This window comes from Centruroides vittatus, unplaced genomic scaffold (assembly GCF_030686945.1).
Source record: "Centruroides vittatus isolate TY-2023 unplaced genomic scaffold, ASM3068694v2 scaffold_435, whole genome shotgun sequence".
NCBI lineage: Eukaryota > Metazoa > Arthropoda > Arachnida > Scorpiones > Buthidae > Centruroides > Centruroides vittatus.
Genome location: NW_027122708.1, coordinates 6,025,817 through 6,050,308, shown reverse-complemented (window position 1 = coordinate 6,050,308; position 24,492 = coordinate 6,025,817). Strand labels below are relative to the sequence as shown.

The following is a 24,492-nucleotide window of genomic DNA, read 5'->3' as shown; positions in this document are numbered from 1 at the left end:
GGGAAATTGAACATATTTTTAGACCCATCTAACAATTCTCTAATTAGTCTAGAAACAGGGGGACCCAATTCTTGCATTCTGTGAAAACGGGTAAAGTTAACTATAACGTAATAATCTTAATCTTCGCTACCATTACTTTTGCCCGAGCAACGCCGGGCCTACCTGCTAGTTAATAATAATCCTGCAATCATGCAATGTTATTTTGTTTCACCCATCCTATACACGTTTCCATAATTGGTGGATGCTTTCAGGCGAAGCTGCGTAGTCATACAAGCGACGTTTAAGAAGAGACCAGATGTGTTCAATTGGGTTGAGATCAGGTGATTGAGGCTGCCATTCAAGCAGGCTAATATTTTGATCCCGGAGCCATGACATTGCCCTCCTTGTATGTTTTCGGATCATTATCTTGCTGATAAATGAAAGAGCTCCTATCAATATGGTAATAATCAACAGATTGTAACAAATAACTATCAAGTATCTCAGTGTAATTAACGCTATCCATTCTATTAGGTATAGAACATAATAGGTAATACAGCACAGACCATAAGACACACCAAATTTCAATGTTGTTTGTACTTCTCGCTCAGTTATGGACTTCATCGATGCAGTCTATACCCATTTTTGCCGATCTGAACCAACTCTATTAATTTTGGATTCATCTGACCATACAATCCTCTTCCAATCTTCTAATGTCTAGTCTTTACAGCGTTTGGTAAGATTAAGATGTTTCTGTTTATGTAATTTGGTAAGTATAGGCTTCTTGGACTTAAGTCTCGCTTTCAAATTGTTACATTTTAGGCATCTGCGGATAGTTGAAGTACTCATTTCTATTCCTAAGTTATGTTTCAATACTTTCTCGTTATCAAACGCAATGTCTTTCTGTTTTAACGCTCAACATTTTCTTCCTGCCTGCTCTTAAATTTTCGTGATATGGTAGCTCACTATCTTTTATTCCGGATACCCTCGAATGCGCAACACCAACTTCTAATGCTGTTTTCTCAACAGAAAAACTTTTCTGCAGCAGGTCCACAACACGGAGCTTTTTCTCACTTGAAAGTTTCTTCACAATGGCTCATATTAAGCAGCAGGCTATTTGCATATTTATACACTAAAACCTCGTTAATATGCACGAAATTACATTGATTAACATTGATGTCATAACAAATTAATTTATATGTCAAAATCCTCCCAATGCAACAAGCAGAATTTATACACCATAGATATTTCAAAAATATGAAAATTATTTTAATTTTATGCTATTATGTGAATATTGTAATAATCTTACAGCTAATTTATTTCTTTTTACTTTCGCATATCGAATAGTTTTTGCTATTTTTCTATATTACGTAGGATTTTAACGCTCACTGTATATATGCATACAGCACGTACTGTACAGTTACAATATACACATATAAATTTTGATCAGTACTTAATATTCTTTAATTACTTTTATCAATATTATTAAATTACTGTATATTTATTTTTTAACTTTTTAGTCGTAATCTGATCAACATTTTAATTTAAAATTTGTACAGTAGACACCCCTATAACACGGAACTTATCTACCGTGTTATAGGGGGGTCTACTGTATTTTATCAGTTAAGCTTTATCAAAATTTGTTATCGCATAAGAATTTATTAATTTTTGATCCATTCTCATAAATATTAGGCCGTAATGATAAAGGCGTCAGCTTGCTGTTGTAAGAGACACGGCTTCAATTCAGAAACCTCGGAAATTTTCAGGGGTGATCTATGTTGATCCAATAATTCAATAAAATTCTACAGATCTACTTGCAAAATTTTATGCATTGGATTTTTGGCGCTAAACATCAGCTTATGATGGGGCTATGGTAGGTCTTATTTCGTCATTACGGATAGGCCTGGCTTAATCTTAACTCCATCCTGACTTAACCATAGTTCCTTAGTGAGTCAAAAAGCATGGGTGAATAAACGTGAGGAACGAGGAAACGAACTCTGACCCAATTTTTATTGTTGAAATTTTGAAAAATTCACAACAATTTGGATGGATTCAAAATTTGAATTCTTCCGAAAATAGAAAAATCCGATCTGGAAAACTTAAAGAACAAAATTGAACGTTTTAGTCCCTTGAAAAAATATTAGCCTACATCAAAACGGAAAATAAATATTACTTACACTTGGTCGCACAGTAAGGCATATCCCGCTGTCCCGAAAGCTCAAGTCTGGAATCTAACTTGCAATTTATAATTTGTGTTCGATAATTCAAATAAGTCGGCAAGGACAAGAGATGGGAAATAAAGCTTTCCATCTTTTACGTATATTAGTTATTTCATATCCGGTAGGCCTGTCCGTAACAGAAAAAATTAAGGCTGTTTATATACCCTAACACTTTCTTATAGTTTCTATTTGTTACAAAGTTAAATAACCGATTACATTCATTAATCATTTTTCTGTCTGTTAATATTTTAATTCCGTCATTATTGGTTATCACACCTAGAATAATTCTTCTAGAAATAATGTAGCAATTCAGATTTTCTTCCTCATACTGTACAAAGAATTTATTCTTCGTACAATATGCGGCTGGAAATCAGTGTGGAATATACAACTATTCTAAGTCTATGCACCGAAGTATTTATGACAAAGTAACATTTGTCTTTCATAAATAATTAAATAAATGAAACAGTCTCATAAAAATTATATTGCACCCATATCTCATTTTCCTGATAATATGATTTTAAATAGTAGAGATAGGCCAATTAACTTCTAAAACGTTATTTTTTTAAAAAAAATTTCTATTAGATATTAATATTCTGTAAGATTTAATAGCATTTAATTATTTAAATGCTATTAAATTCTACATAATATTAAAATATTAAAATTATTAAATTAACATTACAATATAGTATGTTTAATGCTATTAAATAGCATTAAACACTATATTTTATTAATAATTGTTTATTATCTAATGGAGTTTAGGAAATATAAAGAGATAGAAGAATGGACAAAATGAAGTATTATAACCTCGAAATGATTAGATTAGATAGAATTTGTTGCAAGTAATAGCATGATGCGTACGGTACGATCGAACATAGCTTTGCCTATTAGGAGTGAACATAAGCCAGAAAGGATGATAAAAGCCGAATTATATTCTGATCCAGGGGCGTAATTACAGGAGAGGCAGAGAGGCATTTGTCTCTGGGCCCATTCTCTCTGGAATTTTCTTCTTTCGATTAACATTGTAATACATAACTTTTTGGAAGATTTTCGTTTACATCTTATAACATAAGCACAAAGCCTTTAGCTGTTTAAAGTCTTAAACTTACATATATTCACCCGTAATCCACGATTTATTTTGATTTCTGATCTTGATATAGAGTGTCACTCGTAACTGTTGGCCTCCAGGCCCACTAACTTGAAGTTACGCGCCACTGCTCTGATCTCAACTATTCGTGGAAAATCACATCCAAATTCGATTATAATTTAGGTTTTGCATATTTCTTTAACTATTACGAGTTAAATCAGTTCGTTATTTAGATTATAAGAAAGCATAAAACAAAATTTTTACGCCACATTCAACATAATATTACTCATTAAAAAACAAATAATACAAATCAGAAAAATATGATTTTTGTAGAAAAATAATTATTCCATGTATGTTTGATAAAGAATACTAATATTTAATCAACATATATATACGTATCAATGTTTTCACAAGTCAGGAAAATCGATAATTAAAATTTGAATAAATCAAATTTCAACACCGTCAAATATCTTTAATGATTACATGTATATAAAGAATTATTATCAAAGTAATTTTTTATGAAAATAATGCTTAAATTAGTGTTCACTTTCATAGTTAATTCTGTGTAGTACTCGATGGTAAAGTAGTAAAGTAATTTGGAAATATAGGCCTAACAATTTGTGAATTTTATTTTAGGTATGTCTCCTAAATGTAGGTTATTAGATCATAAATGTCTGAACAGCTGTAGAAAAGACAAAAGTATTGTTCTTAACAGATTCATTGTTGAAAATTACATTAACATGCAATTTCCGAAAGATCTACACGCAATAATGTAAAACAGTAGTTTCCAACTTGTGATACGTGGATCCTAAGGTTCTTCAATAGAATTAGTATTTGAGTTTAATTAATAGTTTAAATATGCACGAATATTTATTTAATAAAGTTTCAAAGCTTATTAATATTTATAGAGAGGGGGAGCCACGCATAGACGGCACAGCTTACATCTGTGGAAAATAAAATCCATTGAGTCTAGTGACGAAAGATTCTTTGTAATTTTTTTTTAAAATCAAGTTCAGAAGGGTTTTACGGTTAAAATAACTTGGGAACCGCTGGTAGAAAATCATTTTCAACTATATTTAGTAGCTTTCTGGTATTTTACAGTACTATACATGCAATCGACAATTGATATTTGATTACGATAAAATACACTTGCATTTGAGAAATTCTAGTTAGTATTTAATATTATGATTTATAGTTTTTAACTATAAAAAGTATATGAAGCATGCTTTATGATAAATTTTTGACATAAAACTTGATTCAAATTTTACGATTAAATAACTGTTTTCATGCCTTTTTAAGGCATAGACATTTATTTATTTGTATATATATATATATATCAACACAAAATACGTTAATGAAATTATAAAGAAATATAAGCAAGCACTTGACCTTAAAAGAAGAACAGAATATTAAAAAATATATATATAAATCGTATTTTGTTAAGTTTTTAGACTGCAATTTGAAAAATTGTAGACCTATAAATTTCCACTATCGTCCGTCTGTCTGTCTATCTGTCTTCCCTTAATATCGAGAATGGTGTTAAATAAATGAAAGTCAAGACTAGATATAGAAAGCTTAGGGGCAAGAGGCCCCGATTAACTATATAGGACTTTCGATGCATACAGGACGTCACGTTATTTCAATTCGAAAATGTTTTCCTGAAAGCAATTAATAAATGACTGGAACAATTCCATTTCTAACGGTAAAGTATGATATACAGGTGCAAGACATTACTGTACTAATTTGAGATGGAGAGCATATATTTCAAATTAAATAAATTAAAAATATGATTAAAATTTGCAGCCCGGCATTGTGATGATGTCACAATAAATAATTGCTCGTTTCATTTTAAATTTTAATTGCTAATTAACTGGTATTTTAAGTACATTCTTTATTCTTTACTCTTTATTCTTAAATAAAGACATTATGACCATTAGGTCTTTTTCAAATGTGTATAAGTAAACAAACAACAAAGAAAAACAAAGCGTAATGACGATTTAAACCAGAAAGCTAATTGATAAAACTATGGAAATGATAAATTCTTAATTTTGTTTCTGAAGACTTAAGTAATGAATACAAAGATATATCAAGTTATAAAGTTCTTCCAATATTTTCGCATTTGGTATGTTGGTGATAATTTTCTTATCGAGAACCTGACGACGGGGAGGAGATAACTGTAAGCCTCTCTGGACTTTCTCAGTGATACATTACAATGTTTTTTTATCAACGTTCCAAGATAGCTATATTTTTTGCTTTTCTTTATCAATCTATAACTTTCCAGTAAAACTTGCTTTGCATATACATTTCGTATTACATTATATTGTAAAAAGTACCAAAATTATATGTATTTGCTTATCACAAAATTGATTATAAAATATTAATTGGGTTTTATTGAAAAATAAATATAAAGATAATTTTAAATTAATAAAATAAAATTTTGTATTAATCTTTAAAATAGAAATCTAATAATAAAAGATCAATATTTTATCTCTCATAATTGATTTACTACCGTAAAATTAGATCTTCGGGAAGATCTGGGTTCCAGTGGATTTTTTAAAAACTCTTTCCGCCCTGTGGGCACTAAGAGGGCATCTATTAGCAAGCCCATTATGGATTCGGCCAGGACAACAATGGGGCAGCCTGGTGGTGAGGGACGGGGCTCGACATATCCGGAAGACTCACCCCCCGAAATATTCTTTGGGATTTTTCGACCCGTCCGGATTCGAACCCGGGTCTCTCACTCGGTAAGTTGCCACCTTGACCGTTCGGCAAACCGGGGCCGTTCGGCACCCCGACCGGCAATTGACGGTCCAGTGGACGGGCAATTCGCCAGTCCAATGGACCGTCGGGGTTCCAGTGGACTGGCGCAGAAAGAAAGAAGAATAAAAAGTTGCGATGTTGATTGTGATTTTAAACCAGATTCTTTTAAAAACTTTGTTAAAAAAATGATATTTGATTCATGTCCACTGTAGTTCGCGCGGCGAAAGAGTAGACATGAGTCAGTCTGAGGGGGAAGGGTCTATGTCAGATGAAAGGAATGGAAAGAGACACATGGTTCACAGAAATAAAATTTGTAAAAAAAAAAAAATTAAATTAAATTATTTATGATAAGGATAGTGGCCTACAAAAACGTTTTAAAAATGTAAGAAACAAAACAGCTGAAAGAGATCAGAGTCATGCATCGAATTTCACATTTCTCAATCCACCCCTTTCATCTGACATAGAGCCTTCTAGCTCAGGCTTACTGGTGTCTACTCTTCGCTGCGCTGACTACAGTGGCCATGTGGAAAAACTCACTGAACACAGATAGTTGATTGCGGATTTGTATTTGACCAACAGGCTGGCCAGATGGAGTTTTCCGGATTTCCTTCATATGTCTAAGACCTAAATAGTCACCAATTTCCCATAGAATGATAGAATGTTTTCCCGGAAGTTACCTCTCTGACAGATCACTCATATTATGTTGCCTTATCCCAATCAGAGTATGCATTCTGTTGTAATTGTACTTGTCCGTTGGTTTTTATGATGGTGTTATGAGATAATAAAGAAAACAGTTTTCAGATAAATTATTTTAATTCTTTTGCATTTAGTAAACAAGTACTTTACAGCAATCCCAAATTTTTTCTGGGAAAATTAGATAGCAACTAGCAAGTCATTATCCTGATAAAAATATTTTTTGAAACATGATTTTTTGGTACCGATATGAACAAGTGCTGGTTTAGATAGAGAGGGTAAGTTAAGAAATAATTATTGAAGTTATGGGTTTTATTGATTTCAATTAAGGCAAATATTTTACATTTAAAAATATCCTTGAGATGAACTGGTATGGAAACAAACTTGAAATCCTAATTTGTAGAATTATCTGGTGTAAAGTTAAACGTGTTTAATGTTGAAATATTTTCAAGCACATTTTTAATAGAAAACAAATGTCTAAACAATTAAATTGTATAATATAATTGTATAACTTTTAAAGAAGTTTGTTGGGATTTGAAATAAATTATCTGGATTGTTGCTTTCTTCTTCAGCAATCCTCTTTTGAGCTTTGAAATTTTCTTTTGTGAAAAATAGTTTTCTGTCGCTTTTTTCTCTTAAAATTTCCCATTTTTATAGCTGAAGAAATAAAATAAACATAAGACAACACTTTTTCAATGATATCTAAGTGCATCATCAGGACCTTTAAATGTATGCACGTACTCTATAAAACCCAATTCCTGCGTACTCATGAATCTGTCTTAATTCAGAAAAAAATCATAGTTGGCAGCAACTCTACGCATGATCCAGCAAATTCCACCAAAACTAACTAACAAAGCAATCTAACTTTTTATCAACGAACAAAAATGATTATTTCTATTTTAAAGATCTGACGAGTGAGAACCAATTATTTCAAAGTGTAAAATATTTTGGAAACAGATTGAAAACTACATTTAGCTATTAAAATCACAAGGTTCAATTTAAAGATTTACAATTTATGGAAACTCGACTTCCTCCACAAACTTTTTATAGCACCAATCAAACAATTAATCAGTCTTATGTGACCTTATCCTATGCGCCTAATTGTAAAATGTAACAATAAATTTTGACAATTTAGATTTGGGTAAATACAAATATTTATGCAATATGCTAAAAAAATTCAGGCTTTCGAAAATACTGAATATTTTAAAATTTAATTTAAGTAATTATTTGATCTGAAAATGAAAAAAAAAATTACAATTCACTTTAAACTATTTTCAATTAATTAATGAATAGTAATTAAAATATTAATATAAATAAATTAAATCAATTTTATCATTTAAAATAAAAGTATTTTTTACAAACGTATTTTATAATTAGTTTTCTCTGAGGCATTTACGTGATACCGTAATTAATCTTTATATGTAAACATTGTTACTTAGTTTTTTAACTACGTTTATATCTCTTGTTTTTCTTTGATTAAGATCTCCCAGGCCTTTTTGTTTTGAATTCAAGAATATGTTTAGGGAATTTAACTTCATCTCTGTTTATTACACCAGAATACTAAAAGAACTGAATTTAATCCGATTAATGTTAAAGTTAAATATTAAATAAAACTGATGACAATTTTATACATAAATCATATTTATTCTCATTACATCTTTTTTTCTTTAGTTTTAGTTAATTTTGAAAATATTTTAAAATATCCAGATTATAAATGTAATTTGAATTTATAAATTATCTCTCTATATTTTTGATTTATTTATAATTTTAATTATCACAATAACTCTCCATTATTATTACAATAATTTTATAAAATTCCTAATACGATTATTTTTTTGTATTTTATTTTTAAATTTTCTTTCGATAAAAGAAAATCTCCAATAAAGATTTTATAGCAAATTTTCATAAATTTTATTATTATAATTTTCAGAATGAATATTTTATGCTGATATTACAATATAATACCAGCATAACATGAAAAAATAACATATAATGTGTATATTGTGTTAAATATTGCGTTCTTAAAATTTTTTAAAAGTTAAATTACCGAATTTAAATAATATTTATATCATATTTTGGTATTTTTTTTGCTATCCTGTAATTGTATAAAATATACAATTATATACATGGGCATAGGAGTCGTGAAAGCAGGAGGTAACTGCCCTCCCAAATTCGGTAAAATAGTGGGGAAAATAGGGACAAAGCAAGAACAAAATAAATAAAAAATCAAGAAAAAAAAAGTAAAAAGATTAACAAATTATAAATGATGGCAAATTAAAAATTAGGACTCGTGTTTTTATTGTGTAAAATTTTCGAGTAAATCAACCTCCTCGTCCCTTAACCAAAGTTCTCTAATAAGCCCAATATTATATATGTATAATAATCTATATTAAACGTATTATATTAACTTAAAAGGCAAAATTAATATTAAATGAAAAAGTTATATAAGCCTATAACACATTTTTTCGTTTAATTCTGCGTAATTGTATATATAATTGAAATTTAAAAAATAGTTATTTAATATTGTTTGATATAAATATAATAGTAAATTTACAAGCAGACAGTTTGCAAATTTGAACAACTATGGAATAATAATGAGAAATTTTTAATACATTTGAAATAAAAAATATATATTTTATAGCAAAGAATTTTTGTAAATGAGTAATTAAAAATTTTAGAAAACACAAATAATTTAACTAGCTTATTGTGGAATACTAGAATATAAATATTTCGAACTTTAAGTTTTATATAAAACTATTATTTTATCCATTTTATCCAGTTAAAATTTTAAAATGAAATAAACTGAACAACTTAAAAATTTTATGGTTAAGCTAATTTTATTGAAAACTGTTAAAGTATACAATTAAATTGTATTTAAATTATCAAACTTAAAGGCCTATTATTTCGTTGAACTGGATCGAAAACAATAAATGATTGAAAAGAAAATTATAAGGGCTATTCCACACCGTTACTCTACCAAGCATAGATTTAAACGAGAACAATATCTCTCGGTTTGAATAAATACAAAAATATGGTTTTACATTCAAAAGGAAGATTGCAAGATAGCAATTATTCTGTTTCGCAACTAAATCGATATATATATATATATTTATTTATTTATATTATGTTTTATATATCTTAATTTTATGAAATAAAGTATTATCTTTTTGTTCAAAATTTTAACTCATTTAACTTACATTTTAAGGTTGAAGTATGGAAAAAAAACAGCTGTAATCATTATTATTTTTTTATCGTTATATTTTTTAGTTTAATTTTTGAGCTTATTCGTATCAGCAAAATTATTTCGAAATTTTATTTAAGTATTTTTATATAAGCTTAAAGACGTAATTTGGGACCTGAAACGAAAAGATTTAAATGGATCTCATTCTCTATGAAAATGTTGAAGATAAAAACCAAGTTGCTTAATTTATATATTTATTAATATATAATTATATTGTCACATTTTATAAAAATGCCAAATAACTGTGCAAAAATGGACAATTACTTGGCAAAATATATTTGTGATTCACTTCATGTAATATAACATGTAGTGAATCACAAATATATTTTGCCAAGTAATTAAGTTTTAATTGAAATAACACACATATTCATAAATACGCATAAATAATTACTCATACTCATTCAATTTTCTTTTTAGTCTCCGGTACAATAACGATAGTGGGAGAAAAGTTGATAGAAAACGTAGTAAAATAACTAATCACTGAAAGCATTAGGCAGCTTTAAAAATGGGGTATGAAGAGGTCGCTTCACTCGCTTCATGTTAGGTTGGACCTGTATATTTATATTAACCTAAACGTCGACAAATAATAAGAAATGAATAATAAAACTTATTACAAAGTTTATATATGACTTATTTTTACACAGTTAAATAAATGATTAAGTTTTTGATGAATAACTATTGAAATTAAATCACAATTGAAATAAATTATATGCATATTTTATTAACATACCAGTAAAAAACCGCAACCGCAGTAAATTTTAAGAAACGGTATTATAAAATTAATTTTTTAACAATTATCACCTATTATGATTATAACATATTTATCATTAAATTAAAATAATATAATATTATATTAATTAATTTTAACAAAATTTAATTATGGATCAACTTTCGTGACATTTTTTTCCCCCGTTTAACATTTCTTTAATACCTATTTCTCCCTCTCTGTAAGCTCTTATTAAAGATGTTAATAGTAACCAGTTTATCTCTTCCTGTTATTTCCCCTGTAAGCATACACGACAAAATTCTTTTTATGTTTTTTTTTGACATTCTAACCTTCAACATTTAGAGCCACCAGCGTATATATATATACGTACATTTTATTATGTAGTATATTTACTTCCGTCTTCCTTATATGCATAGGTTGGGAGCTTCGTCTAATTTTTAATTTCTTTCTTCATTAGATGTTAGACGTGTATCGCGCTTTTAAATTAATTAATTAATTAACGACGAATAAAGACTAACATTTTTATTTAAATTAAATGCAATTAAAATTAAAAATTTAATAGTTTTACTTCCTTGAAAAATTTTAGAGGAAATGATAGAGATTTAAATTTTATTTTAAGTATTATATTAATCGTTATATAAAAATTTTTATATTATTTATTAAATTATAAATATGAAATAAGTTTAAGTAACCTTTAAGACGCAGAACTTAAAAATACCTTTAAGTTCTACATCTTAAAGGTATTTTTATATGTTCAAAAGAAATGTTTTTTACTTCCGTCAGAAAATATAGAAACAATCATTTCAGGCGAACGAAACGTTCAACCGTGAAAATCTTAATTCAAGCGTTCAGCAAGATGCTGTCACTTCGGTAATTCTCTCGTTATCCATCAAAACTAAAAATTATGTCTTTTTAAATAACTTATTATTAATATTATATTTTAATAAACATTTTTTAATTTTCATAGTCCGTTAATTTTGAAAATAATACGTTTATATATACATAAATTATCTGAAATACGCATTAGATAATGAAAATAGAAGAAATATTTTATTCAGAATGTATAATACTATTATAAAAATTTACTACATGATATATAATATTTCAAGGAATGAAGACACAAATAAAGTACTGTACAAAAATTTCTTAATTATTTTTGAATTTATTAATATTCATAATTAATAAGCTGTGAATAGATTTAGAATTTATTTCTTCTAAAATTAAATTAAATTTAAAAAAAAAATAAATGTCAAAAATTCAGTCTTTTCCAGTAAAAAAACAAATACATTTCTTTAAATATCTATAAATTTAGCCAATTATATAAAATGTAGGACAAAACAACTGTATTCTGTATTCTTTAGTACCAAGTAGTGTAAAGAATCGGCAAACGTTTATTAAGGAGCAGAAGTCATTATTAGCAGTCAACTGAAAAGGAAACCGAAACACACCCATGCGAAGACGTGGCCGCTAGAGGGACCAGTTTTTTCACCCTCCGCCTTGTTTGCGGAGTGAAGTTGTTTGAGAAGATGGCGGAAGGTAAACAGCGTTCGTTAGCTGGGGTCGTACAAAAACAATCGAGAAGAGCGAGAGAAAAGGTAAGCGTACTTATCTTTTCTTTTGAGTAAAAAAAAAAAATAATCTGAAAATGTCTTTATTTCGTAACTGTCCGATTTATATTATTTCGATATATAATAGCTGGATATTTAAACTGTAAGCGTAGGTTATACATTGGTAGGCGAGTTGTTTGGTTGGTTATTTTGGCTTTATTTGGTTTTAAATTATCTTCCTATATTCATTTCTTTAATTCCTTCCGTGTGCAATACGAATTGTTAAATTATACACTCCTATAGAAAATAATGAAATTGATATAGAGTCGTGGTTCAAAGTGAAATCAATCAATTTCTCACGTGTTTATTGAATTAAAATAATTAATCCATTTCAATATTTTTAAAAGACATCTTGCAGCGATGATTAATATTTGAAGTATTTTTCTATTTCCATTTCACTGTGCTGTATTTAATATTAGCGTAACTGTCAACGTTTATAACCGGAACTTCAATCAATATATTTTAGTTTCTTCTTATCTATTTTAAGATTAATAACAAGTGTGTTTATTGTCGTTAAAGATATAAATTACGTTAATAATTACGCTAACAATATTTTAAACGTTCCGGCAGAAAAATACTTAGAGAATTGTACTCGATAATTTATTAATATTTTTGATTATTTCTCGCTAATAAGTGATATAACGTGTCGATATTTACACGGTACTCTTAATAATTGCTTAAAAAGATGTAAAAAAATGAATGGAATTTAAGATTTTTATCACGTGTCTTGCTGAGAAATAAATATCAAGGTCAATAATAAAGTTACGGTTTTTTTCCTTTGGCAACTCAACTTTCTTAATTTATCTAAAGTTTAAAATTTTTGAATAATTCTATCTGTTTATAATAATCTTTTAGTAATAAGAGAACAACAATGATATAATATGTATGTTTGAATTTTCAGAAGTTAATATTTTTAGATTTTTATAAAATAATCTATGCAAAACTACTATATTTTGTTTAAAAAATTCAAGTTTACTGCTGTTGAATACTGAAAAACAACTGATAAACTGATAAAAGTGATTGTCTGTGTCATGTTTTGACATTGGTCTATACATGATACATACATCTGGTAGACTTACTTGCATTTATTGTCTATTTGTGGAATAAGAAAATGAACATCCAGTCATCAAATTTCTGATAAGATTAAATTTCATTGAAAATTAATTTTTTTATTGGTTTTTTTTTCAATAAAACTTTTTATTTATTTTTAAGAAAATATGTAGAAAGTTTAATTTTTGTCATAAATTAAATCTCACAGAAAGTTCTACCAAAAGTTTATCTTCTCTTTTTGCAAATACAATAAACCCTCAATTTAACAGACTTTGGACTTAATTAATGGACAAAAAGTTCCATCCAATGGGAAAAATTTAATCCAACCTTTAAATGCCTATTATTCTATTTGCAAATAAAAAGGTTTTAAAGAGTCAATGAATATAAATTACTCAATGTACACTATATTATTATTTTATTCACACTTTGACATCATAATAACATTTAACATATCTTGCAAATTTTAAGTTTGTTATCAATATACATTATTAAAACACATATGATGTAACAGACTTTCGGCAATGGTGGGTCCCCTTTTTTCAATTAGTCCATTAAATCAAGGGTTTACTGTAATTTACAGATAAAGTTCTTTCTTGTGTTAGTGTTATGTGTTGCTAGATGTGATCATTAAAATTTAAAGCAGAAATCCAGTTTTCTTAATTTTTCATATTTAATTTTCTTCATCACACTATGCTCTTGTTATAATCTAAGTATGTGGAACCAAAACAGTGTTGGACTAAGGAGACTGTTGAATTATTGGAAGTAAGATGAATTCGATAATTTAATTATTCAGAAAGAAAACATTTGTTTATTTGCAGGAGTAGTCCAATTTAATATAATGTATTAAGTTGGACTATTCATGCAAAACACCTGGGTGCACTACCAAGACCCTACTGATCAAAACACATGGGTGCACTGCCATTGCTAGTAATCAATGTTGCCAAGTTGGTGGATTTCCACTAAATTTAGTGAGAAATTGAAGTGACCATGGAAAATTTAGTGGGAGGTACAGTATTTTTGGTGGGAAATTTTGGGGACTAATTTTTATATTTATACAGTATTGTGTTATAAGATACTGTACTTTTTTAGCAGCCTAGCATTCTTTAATATGACTAAACTTGAGTGTTTAAGCTTGGGTTCAGTATCATGTCATGTTGGTGGGAAGGTGTTTAAGTTTAGTGGAAACTGGAAGTTGAACTTGTGGGAAGCTTGTCTATGACTTCACAACAGTACTTTTAATACCCCAGAATGACCAATGTTGGATTACTTGATGTATCAAACTAGCAGTTGGATTACCAAGATTGTACTGTATTTGGAAAAAAATCTTACATTGTTTTAAAAACTGATAAATTGATCCATATAAAAAAAGTCAATAAATGTTATTTTATTTCTCTAGATGTAATTATAATAGGTACTTAGAAGAAAACATTGTTCATATATAAATAATAAAGTAACTATTGAGCCATTACTATCATAACATTATGAAATTGAACTTTTCATGGAAAATATGTGGGATATTCAATAAGTAAATTTCAGTAAATTTACTTACAAGTGCCAACGTTAACATTATGTTACATCTTCCTCTATAGATATTGCTTATCAGTTAGATTTGACTTCATGCATATGTGCTAGTATCTCAAAAGTGAAGCAAAAACAGCTTAGCCGGCCCATCTCAAAATTCAAATGGTAAGCGTTTGAGTGTTAAAGATATTGCTTCACAAAGAGATGAGGCAGTTATCAACTATGAGCTTGTACATACATAGTTTATTGGAAATTGAAATTCATGGTAGGATCATAGGATATAGAAATAATGTGATGTTTGTTTGTATAGTCTGAAAGTTGTATCAGATGTTTGCTGAAAGATGAATAAACGTTTGTGAATTGGCTCTGTTTGTTCAATCATCCATGTCACTTTGGACTACTATCAAGTTTTGGCCTTATGGTTTCCTCAGCAACTCTTGATTACCATTCTAAGCTAATGGATTACAGTCTTGAATATCTGATATGGTACCAAAAAGATAGAAATGATTTTTCCATTTTCTACTGTGTCGTAACAAGTGATTAGAACAGAACGGTCCTCTAGCCAGGAATAAATCGTTTGGGGGAGCTAGATGGGCATGCTGAAAAACTGTAACTGGTATTTCTCTTTTCCAATCAGCATTTAGCCTATTAGGTACAATCCAAGTATAAAAAAATACAGTAGCTTATGTTTACATGATGAAAGTAAATGCATATATTATATGAGTATACAGGGTATAAGGGTATTGCCAACTAAGCTGAGGGGACTTAGCCACCTCATAGCCTCTCATAACTATGGCTCTGGAGCTGAATGCATCATTAAACCTCTGAATCAAGATGCCATCTATGAAATGCAAACATTTGAGGTCGCCAAGGACAAAAAGTTTAAATCAACTTAATCTGTGGAAAAAAACCTTGGTGATTGTTTTCTGGAATTGTGCAGATATTTTTGTTGGTTTTGGAAGGAGAATAAATGATAAATACTGTTTATTATTGTGAGACTTTGATTGACTCATGAGGAACCTGGCAACCTGTAATCATTGATTTCAATGAAGGTTTGTGAGTGTGTTGTATTCACTTATGTTATACCTAAAAACACTACTAACAAAAATTGGATGAAACAAATAACATAAAAACCAATCATATTTTCAAATCAGCAAACAATTCTAATGTATAGCAGGGATGGCCAACATGTAGACCGTAGTCGACCGGTCGACTGCAAAGGTTTTGAAAGTAGCCTGTGAAGCTAAAGTTGAACAATTTGGTTTCACTTAAATTAATGTTTAAAAATCGTAATTTGATAATTTACTCTTACAATAATAGACTGTCTGTGCAATGTACCCATACTGTTTGTATCTATCCCGATGAACAATGCAAATGAATGCTAACTTGTAAATTAATTGTAATCGCAATGCATGCGCATATAAATGGCAGTCGCATAAAATGGCACAAAATCATGTGTCAGACAGTAATGTGACAGCCCCTGGCTTCAATCCACTTGTTACTCCTTGTTTGTGCACTTGTATTTACTTTCAATTTTAGTTTTTATTTATTTATTCATACAGCGAACAGAAGCAGGTATGTTAGTTTATTAATTATTGTTTTAAATGTTATTAATATTTAACCCTATTATTTTAGAATGAATAAACCAAGTACAGGCTGGAAAAAAATAAAAACTTATCATTATTTATTTATCATTATTAATTATTTATTAAAATATCTATGAAAAATTTGAAAAATCCTAAAATTGTTTGCCCATATTCATAGTTGCCTGCAGACTATATTTTACTGAAAAAGTAGCCCCTAAGGGATAAAAGTTTGGCCACACCTGGTATAGACAAACATTTTTGACCTAACAGTAGGCCTGCATCAGGTTGATGTATTTATATGTTTTATTTTAAGAATGTACGTACAGGAAACCTTGGGTTTTGAATGCCTCACTTTTCAAACAATTTGTTTTATTTTTCTTCTATTTTGCATTTAATTGTTTGGAAGACTTTTTTCAATAGGTCATTTTGAGCCTTGCTGGTTTTCCATCTTCTCTGTCTTTAAACTTTTTCCAATTGTAATTTACAGTTCCTAATGACACACCAACAAACATTGCATAGAAACAATCCTCATACCAGTACATATGATGTCCATTATACCTTCTTAAGCCTTTTTTCAAATTTCCGGTACTAAGTACTAACATTAACGACCACTTAACTAACGTTTTCGATCGCCTCCGCGATCGAAAACGTTAGTTAAGTGGTCGTTAATGTTAGTACTTAGTACCGGAAATTTGAAAAAAGGCTTAAGAAGGTATAATGGACAACAAACATTGCAACTTCTCTTTGGTTTTTCCCCCCCCCCCCATCTTGTAGCAGCTTTATAATTTATTTTTTAAACATTTCACAAGGTATCATTTTTATTTAACAGTTGGATCCATGCAACAACAAAACAATTGTCACTGCTGTAACATTTATAAATGTTGATTAATGTTGCAATTATAAAATGAAAAAGAAATATCAGCCAAAAACTGTCATTCTAAATTGAAGACAATATTAAAAAAAGGTTGTAAGTGTCAATTTTTCAATTTTTTTTCTTTGCTGAAAAAGAATGTATACTCCAATGCTAATGTCAGTAAAAGAGAAAGAAAGGTGGCGCCCATCAGAGGAGAAGCCATCTAACGGTCATAGCCTCCATATGAACCGGGAGAAGAAGAAAAAAAGGGAAAGAAAGTACTACATCTATTAATTTAATTTGTAGCTTTCATCATAAATAGCATTGACTGTAAGGCATGTATATTTTCTTAAATAAGGCTGAATGTGGAAGTACGGATTGCCTCAGCTTAATGTTTACATATTATTCTTCTTTGTCTTTGCTTTTTTCCATGTTTATTTTTCATCTTCCCATCTTTAATCTTTCTTTTCCACTTCTCTCTATCAAGGGCATCCTCTCTCCTCCATCCACCTTCCCAATTCTCTTTATAAACATAGTCCTCACTTCTCTCCATATGTCTAAACCATCTTAATCTACTTTCCTGTGTCTTCTTACGTATAGGACCCACTTTGACTATTCCTCTTATGTAATCATTTCTAATTCAGTCCTTCTTTGTCACAGCATTCTCGGCTCTTGTAATTGCCCACATCTTAGCACTGTACATTATTGCAGGTCTTACCACAGTTTTGTGTAATCTTTCTTTCATTTTACAGCTAATTTTATCACACAGCACACTAGAGAAAACTGGAGCTAAACTGGAGAAAGATGAATGAGGCTCATCTTTCTCCAGTTTAGCCATCCACTCTGAATGCTATGTTGGATTTCTGCACTCATTCCTCCATCACTTGCTACATGTGGTCAAAGATACTTAAATTTGGAAGTTGTTGTTAACTTTTTACCCTGGAGTTCTATATAACTTTCATCCCCTTCACCAGATATCTTATATACTGTCTTTGCTCTGCTGATCTTCATGCTTCTCTCTTCCAGTGCTTTTCTCCATTCCTACAGCTTCTCTACCCTATCTCAGGATGTTTTGCATAGCACAATGTTGTCTGCAAACAGCACACTTTATGGTGCCTTGCTGTTTTACATCTTCCATCTATACATTCATCACCAAATCAAACAGAAATGGGCTAAGGACTGAGCCCATTTCTGTTTGATTTGGTTCAACTCTCACAGTGAATCCCACAGTCATACACTTCTCATTACTTGAGTCATTGCTCCCTTATACATTTCCATAACAAGTGTTACATACTATTCCTTTTAACCATATATCTCTATACTTCCTGTCTAGACCCCCTGTTGTACACTTTCTCCAGGTCTATTGTTTCGTGCAGTTTTGCCTGTATCTTTATGTTTCCATCAACTGTGTTAGAGCAAAGATTGCATCTGTTGTTCCTCTTCCTGGCATGAAATCAAACTATGCCTCAGCTCTAGTTATTTCTTGCCTTCCTTCCTTCCACACTTCTCTCCCAGATATGTATTGAATGTTACATCAATTTAATTCTTCTGTAATTCCCACATTTCTGCATATCTCCTTTTCATTTTATAAACTGGCACCAAAATATTTTTCTTTCACTCATCTGATATCCTCTCTTGCTGTCATAGCTTTTTTATAAGATCCCATACAATATCAACACCCTCTTCTATTTAAATTTAATGTTTACATAATATTTACTGCTATTATTTTAAACATATTGTAAAAATTTAATTTTGTATTATTATAAATACATTTTGAATTTATGTTTCTATTTTGGATTAAATGAATGTGAAGGCTCCTGAAAGAATTTGTTCAGAAATATAAAGTTAGAGATTTATTATTAACTGAATATTTTAAAATGTAAATCATCATCATACACAGAAGAAAGAACTGAATTTAGTTTCAAAAGATGAATACAATCACATTTTCTTTGAAATATGTATATTTTTGTTTTAAATTTCAATTGAAAAATAAAAGTGAAATTAAAATTATTTTAAATCTTTAAAAACTTTATTTTCTCATATTTTAAAAATTTTTTAAAGAAACAATCATTTTTTAATTAATTATTCTGTAAAGTGTAGCCAACTGGTTAAATTTAATCAGTCTGTAATATTACATCAAAGTTAATTTTTTAAAAGCATTTTAAAATATTTTTAAATATTATAATTTCTTAATTTGTTGTTATGATGCCAAATATTTCTAGAATTTTTCTTTAAAATTTGTAGTTAAAGAATAAATGCTATTCTTAAATTACTTAAACCAAAAATTATCAGTATTTTTTCCTTCTCCTAATCTAATCTGAAGATGCTTTGAATATCATTCAAAACATCTTCAGTTTAGATTAAATATGAAAGTTCAAATGATGAATAAAATTATATTTTTTTAGTTTAAATTTAAAAATGGTCAATTTTTTAATAAACATGTTAAAATAAATTATTTTTCAAAATTAAAAATAAAGATTTTAATGACAGGAAAGATATAATGTTAGCTATGTTAATGTTAAATGAAAGATTTGAATCTGATTGAAGTGAAGTCAGGGTCATATTTTCATTGTGAGGTGATAAAACAATATTTATAGCAGAAACTGTTTTAATCAAGTGAAGGAAGTATCCTAATGTTGATTTTATTGGAAGTTGGTGTTATATTTTCTCATAAAATAATTTACTGAAAAGTTTAAACTGAATTATTTTAATGTGTTTATAAAAACATCTTTGATAATTTTTTTAGTTTAAATTTAAATATGTTTGATCATTTTGTACAGCATTTTTGAATTTTTATATTGAATCTAATCATGCTTTGAATAATAAAAGGGAGAAATACTAATTTTTGGTTTATTTAAATATATTAAGAAAAAAAAATCATTGTGAATCTGTAAAGTCACATCTGTAAAGCTCATCCTTATCAGTTCTAGTACCTGTGGTTAATCACAATTCAAAAATATTAAAAAGAAAATTTCACAAATAGATGGCAGAATTACATGTTTAAAGAATTTCTAAAGCCCTGTCTAAAAAATAAGTGGGGTGAGTACATTTGTTTACCAAAGGGTGTAAAGGCCACCCTGGTTTGTGAGTTTAAATTACAACTCTCTCCCAAGGTATATTCAAATATTAATACTGAAAGTCAATTGCATGTTCTTAAATAGACTTATTCATGAAAAATGGAAGGAAATGGTGTCAATGGAGCAGTTACTTTATCATGAATTTATAGAATTTACAAAATGGTGTGATTCACTATTGCTATGAACAACTTGCTAAGAACAGCAATATCACTTCTTACAGGGTAAAGATTATGATGGATAAAATAAACAGGAAATTTCAGTGGCTTTGTTATACTGCCAGTCACATTAAAAGATTTATACTGAAGGAGATTGAGTAGTACAACTACTCCAACACTGTAGTTTCCAGAGCTTTTACAGCAAGTTCTCCAATATGGTTGCAAGTACATTCCATCACTGAAAAATAGATTAAACCAGTTAATACTGCCAATCATAGTCTCAGTGAGGGAATGTTCACAAGAAAGTCAAAATTGTACATAGAAATACTTGCTGTATTGGATATTTATTCTGCATGCTGTAAATTAAAACATAAAACTGTCAACAATGACTTTAGGTTAGTGAAACAGTTTCTTAGGAAAGAGGATTTAAAGTAATTGTAAAAGCCTTACTGTCCTTAAATTCTAATATTGTTAATTGTCTACTTGGACTTTACTTATTAATAGGACTTTATACTGGTGTTTAAAGATTGGCACAGTAATGAGAGTTAATTCAGGAAAGAACAAAATTTATTATATCACCTGTAGTAATAATTTCTGTACACATATTATATGTGTTTTGGGCTAGCATGCCCCTCATCAGCAGTATTACTACCAAACACTAAAAAGTAACAATAACAAAACAAATAAGTTACTGTATAACTTATCTTATTTATTTTTATTACATCGTGCTTTTGTAGGTTCCTGCTTATACTTACAGGTAAACTCAGTGTTGGTAATCTGATTTGCTCCCTTTTACAAGTTCTTAAATACCAGATTTCTGTTTTTATCTTCTCTATTTCCTCTGATAACTTTTCATCCTGCATCTTCTCGAACACCAGAATTTCGGCTGTTGAATTATTTCAAATATCAAGTAATTGTAAAAGCCTTACTGTCCTTAAATTCTAATATTATTGTTAATTGTTATCGTTACTTAGTAAAGTCCAAGTAGACAATTAACAATAATATTAGGATTTAAGGTTATTGATTAAAGTGAAAAGGTTTGCATTTTGTTAAGATGATAATTTTCTAGTTAGAGCAAACCAATGTCTATTGCAGTCTGGATTGAGCTCATTGATCTTAGACCCAACACCATTTGTTAAAAAAAAAAAACAACAAAAATCATTTTACTGCCAAGAATTTCATCAACTGTTACTGGTCCCCTAGACCCATTCACCAATGTGGCATGTTCAAGGTGTTTTTTGAAGCAAAAGCCCACAAACCAGGGTGGCCCTTTATGCCCTTTTATGAACCCATCCCACTTATTTTCAGAAATAAACAATTCATAAGTTTTAAATTACACATTATTCTGAGTGGCATGATGAAATCTCACATTGTCCAATTCTGTCTTGCCCAGGACATGAATCATTCTTTTATCTAGTGTAACCATGTAGTATATTCTACCTACTATTAGTCACTTAAAAAAAATGTTTTAGTTATTAGATTGTTATAGTATTTCAGTGCTTATGTTCAAATAACTTATTTTACATAATAATAGCCTTAAAATACAAGATTTGTGATGCTGGCAATTTGGGTATGCCAAAGAGAAATCATAGTGCTTCCTTTCAGTAAAAAAGTCAAGTTTTTGCCTTGATAAGGAAAGAAAAATTGTGTATAAATATGATAATTACTATTTAAATAATTACTAATTAAATTCTTAAATCTTGTAATTCGTATGTTATGATATCCAAATTGGTCTGAGGGGTAGTGTTGCCACCTGTCTGGTTTTTAATTCATTGTCCAGGTTAACAATTAATTTTGTCTGGGATTTCATAGAAATTTGTGAAATTATGATGAAACAAAGTACTAGCAAATATTTTTATAAATTTACTTTATTTTAACAGCGAAAGACTTCACACTCTTACCGAAAGTTAGTTTGCCATCTTAAGCCAATGTACGTTGCAACCTGTCGACCTTTACTTTTTTTTTTTTTGCTTCTCAGTTCTTTAAAGCTAAGTTATTTCATTTCTTAAATTAAGTTGCTCCTACACAAGTCCCTAACTGGTTTAGAACTGGCATGCATGTTATTCTTTGCATGGTAAAATAACATTGTGCATGCATCAGGGACTTCTGTTCGAATGAACCTGATCTGCCATCTGGGTCAGAAATTTTGAAAAGGTGGCAACACTACTGACGGGCTATGTCCAAAATGCATATCTGACAGAAAAACTGGCAATAAAATACTTCTAAAACAGTAACCATCTTAGTCCTTGTATGATTAGTACCAAACAGCAAAGTCACAACTAATGGATACTGCTATTCATCATTGAAAAAAAGAAAAGAAAAAAATTTGTATGGTGATGCCACATTCACAAAACTTTTAGTACAACATATTGTTATAATTGTTTCATTGTGTTGCTTATTCTATGAAAATCAGCAATCAGTTTGTTATAAATCCTGACAATGGAACACAGCTCCAAACGTACTTTGTGTATGAAGATCAATAATAAAGAATAACTCTCCAAATAAAGTTGACTCTCCAACTGTGATTTTTTTTTTAAGAATCAGTGTTAGTGAATGCTTATTTGATAATTGTTCTATTTTATTATTAGTTGCTGTTAATCTCGTAGTGTGCTTAATTTATAAATTAAACTTTATCATAGGTATGTGTGTATAGGAAAAAATATGGTACATATATAGGGTTTGATGCTAGCCATGGTTTCAGGTATCCACTGGGAGTCTTGGAATATATCCCCCACAGATAAGGATTAGCTAGTGTTTAGTGGTAAACTTTTCTCCAAGAAAAAATGTTTTCTTTGTTTATAATAAATGTTCTTTCCATTCTCCCAGTGTTTCTTTTCATAACTTTTACATTTAAACAAACATCCTGGAAGCACTCATTTAATTAATAACTTAGATGCAAGACCAATGATTTTAATTATCCCTATTCACTGCATTGATCAGCAAGGAAAAAGGTCAGTAATATGCAATATACTAAGGCACACACTAAAATACTTGATGCAAAATCTATAACCAAAGAAATTTAACAATTACTACTACTGTTACAATTGTACTTCAAAACAATCATCATATTTTACAGTTAATGTTGTACCACAGTATTCATGTATAGATTTCACATAATGCAAACACAATACCACAAATGGAAATTTTTTGAATGTTAGTTATATTTTATGAATCTGATATTTTATTAAAATACACATATACCGGTAAATGTATATAAAACTTTAGATTATCACTTAAGACATCAAATATACTATACATAAGAAATTATACTGTCGTTCAGCATTAAATTTATTTGTTTGTTGAATTAAGCAAGTAATTTTAACATTTATAAAAACTTAAAACCTTAATTTTTACTTAGATTTATTTTGTTTTAACTGCATTTATACTTCATTGAAGCAGAGTGTTAGTGAAGCTTCTTCTATGAGGCTTACAGCATTGTGTTTGTTCTCAAAATTCATTTGATAGATTTTTATTAAACTTTGCCATTTTCCATTAATTGCGATGCAGAATCGAAAACTGGAATAAAAATGGAAGCCCATGACTTTGTTTTTGAGATGTAAGGTTGTTTCATGAACACACATGACAAAGTGATATCACATGAATTGTGCAACTTTGTTATGCGATGTCTCACGGTCACTAGCACGTCTTCTATAGGTTTAAAGAATTGAGTTCGTTCTCAAAATTTAATGGATTGACTTTGATAAAACTTTGCCATTTTCCATTAATTGAGACAAGGAATCCAGAAATTTAACATGAATAAAAAGACCAACAACAAATCGCTTAACTTTCCTGGCAATATTTAAAATTCTGGTAGTGCTATCTGTTAAGACATTTCATTTAAAAAACTGTTTACATTTTTAATTATTATAAAATGGCAGAAATCTTAATTTTGAGGGTAGGGATGGGTTTTATAAAAAAATGTAAATGCTAATGATGAATAAAA

At 29.2% G+C, this 24,492-nt stretch overlaps 1 protein-coding gene across 1 annotated transcript in view; it reads left to right on the top strand.

Annotated features, from left to right (window-relative positions):
- Positions 1-12,033: 12,033 nt before the first annotated feature.
- Positions 12,034-24,492, top strand: part of LOC136989108 (myc box-dependent-interacting protein 1-like) — a 95,652-nt gene continuing 83,193 nt past the window's right edge. The window contains 1 exon segment of the mRNA XM_067287215.1: positions 12,034-12,295. Coding sequence (XP_067143316.1) covers positions 12,227-12,295 — 69 coding nt within the window. The 5' untranslated portion in view covers positions 12,034-12,226.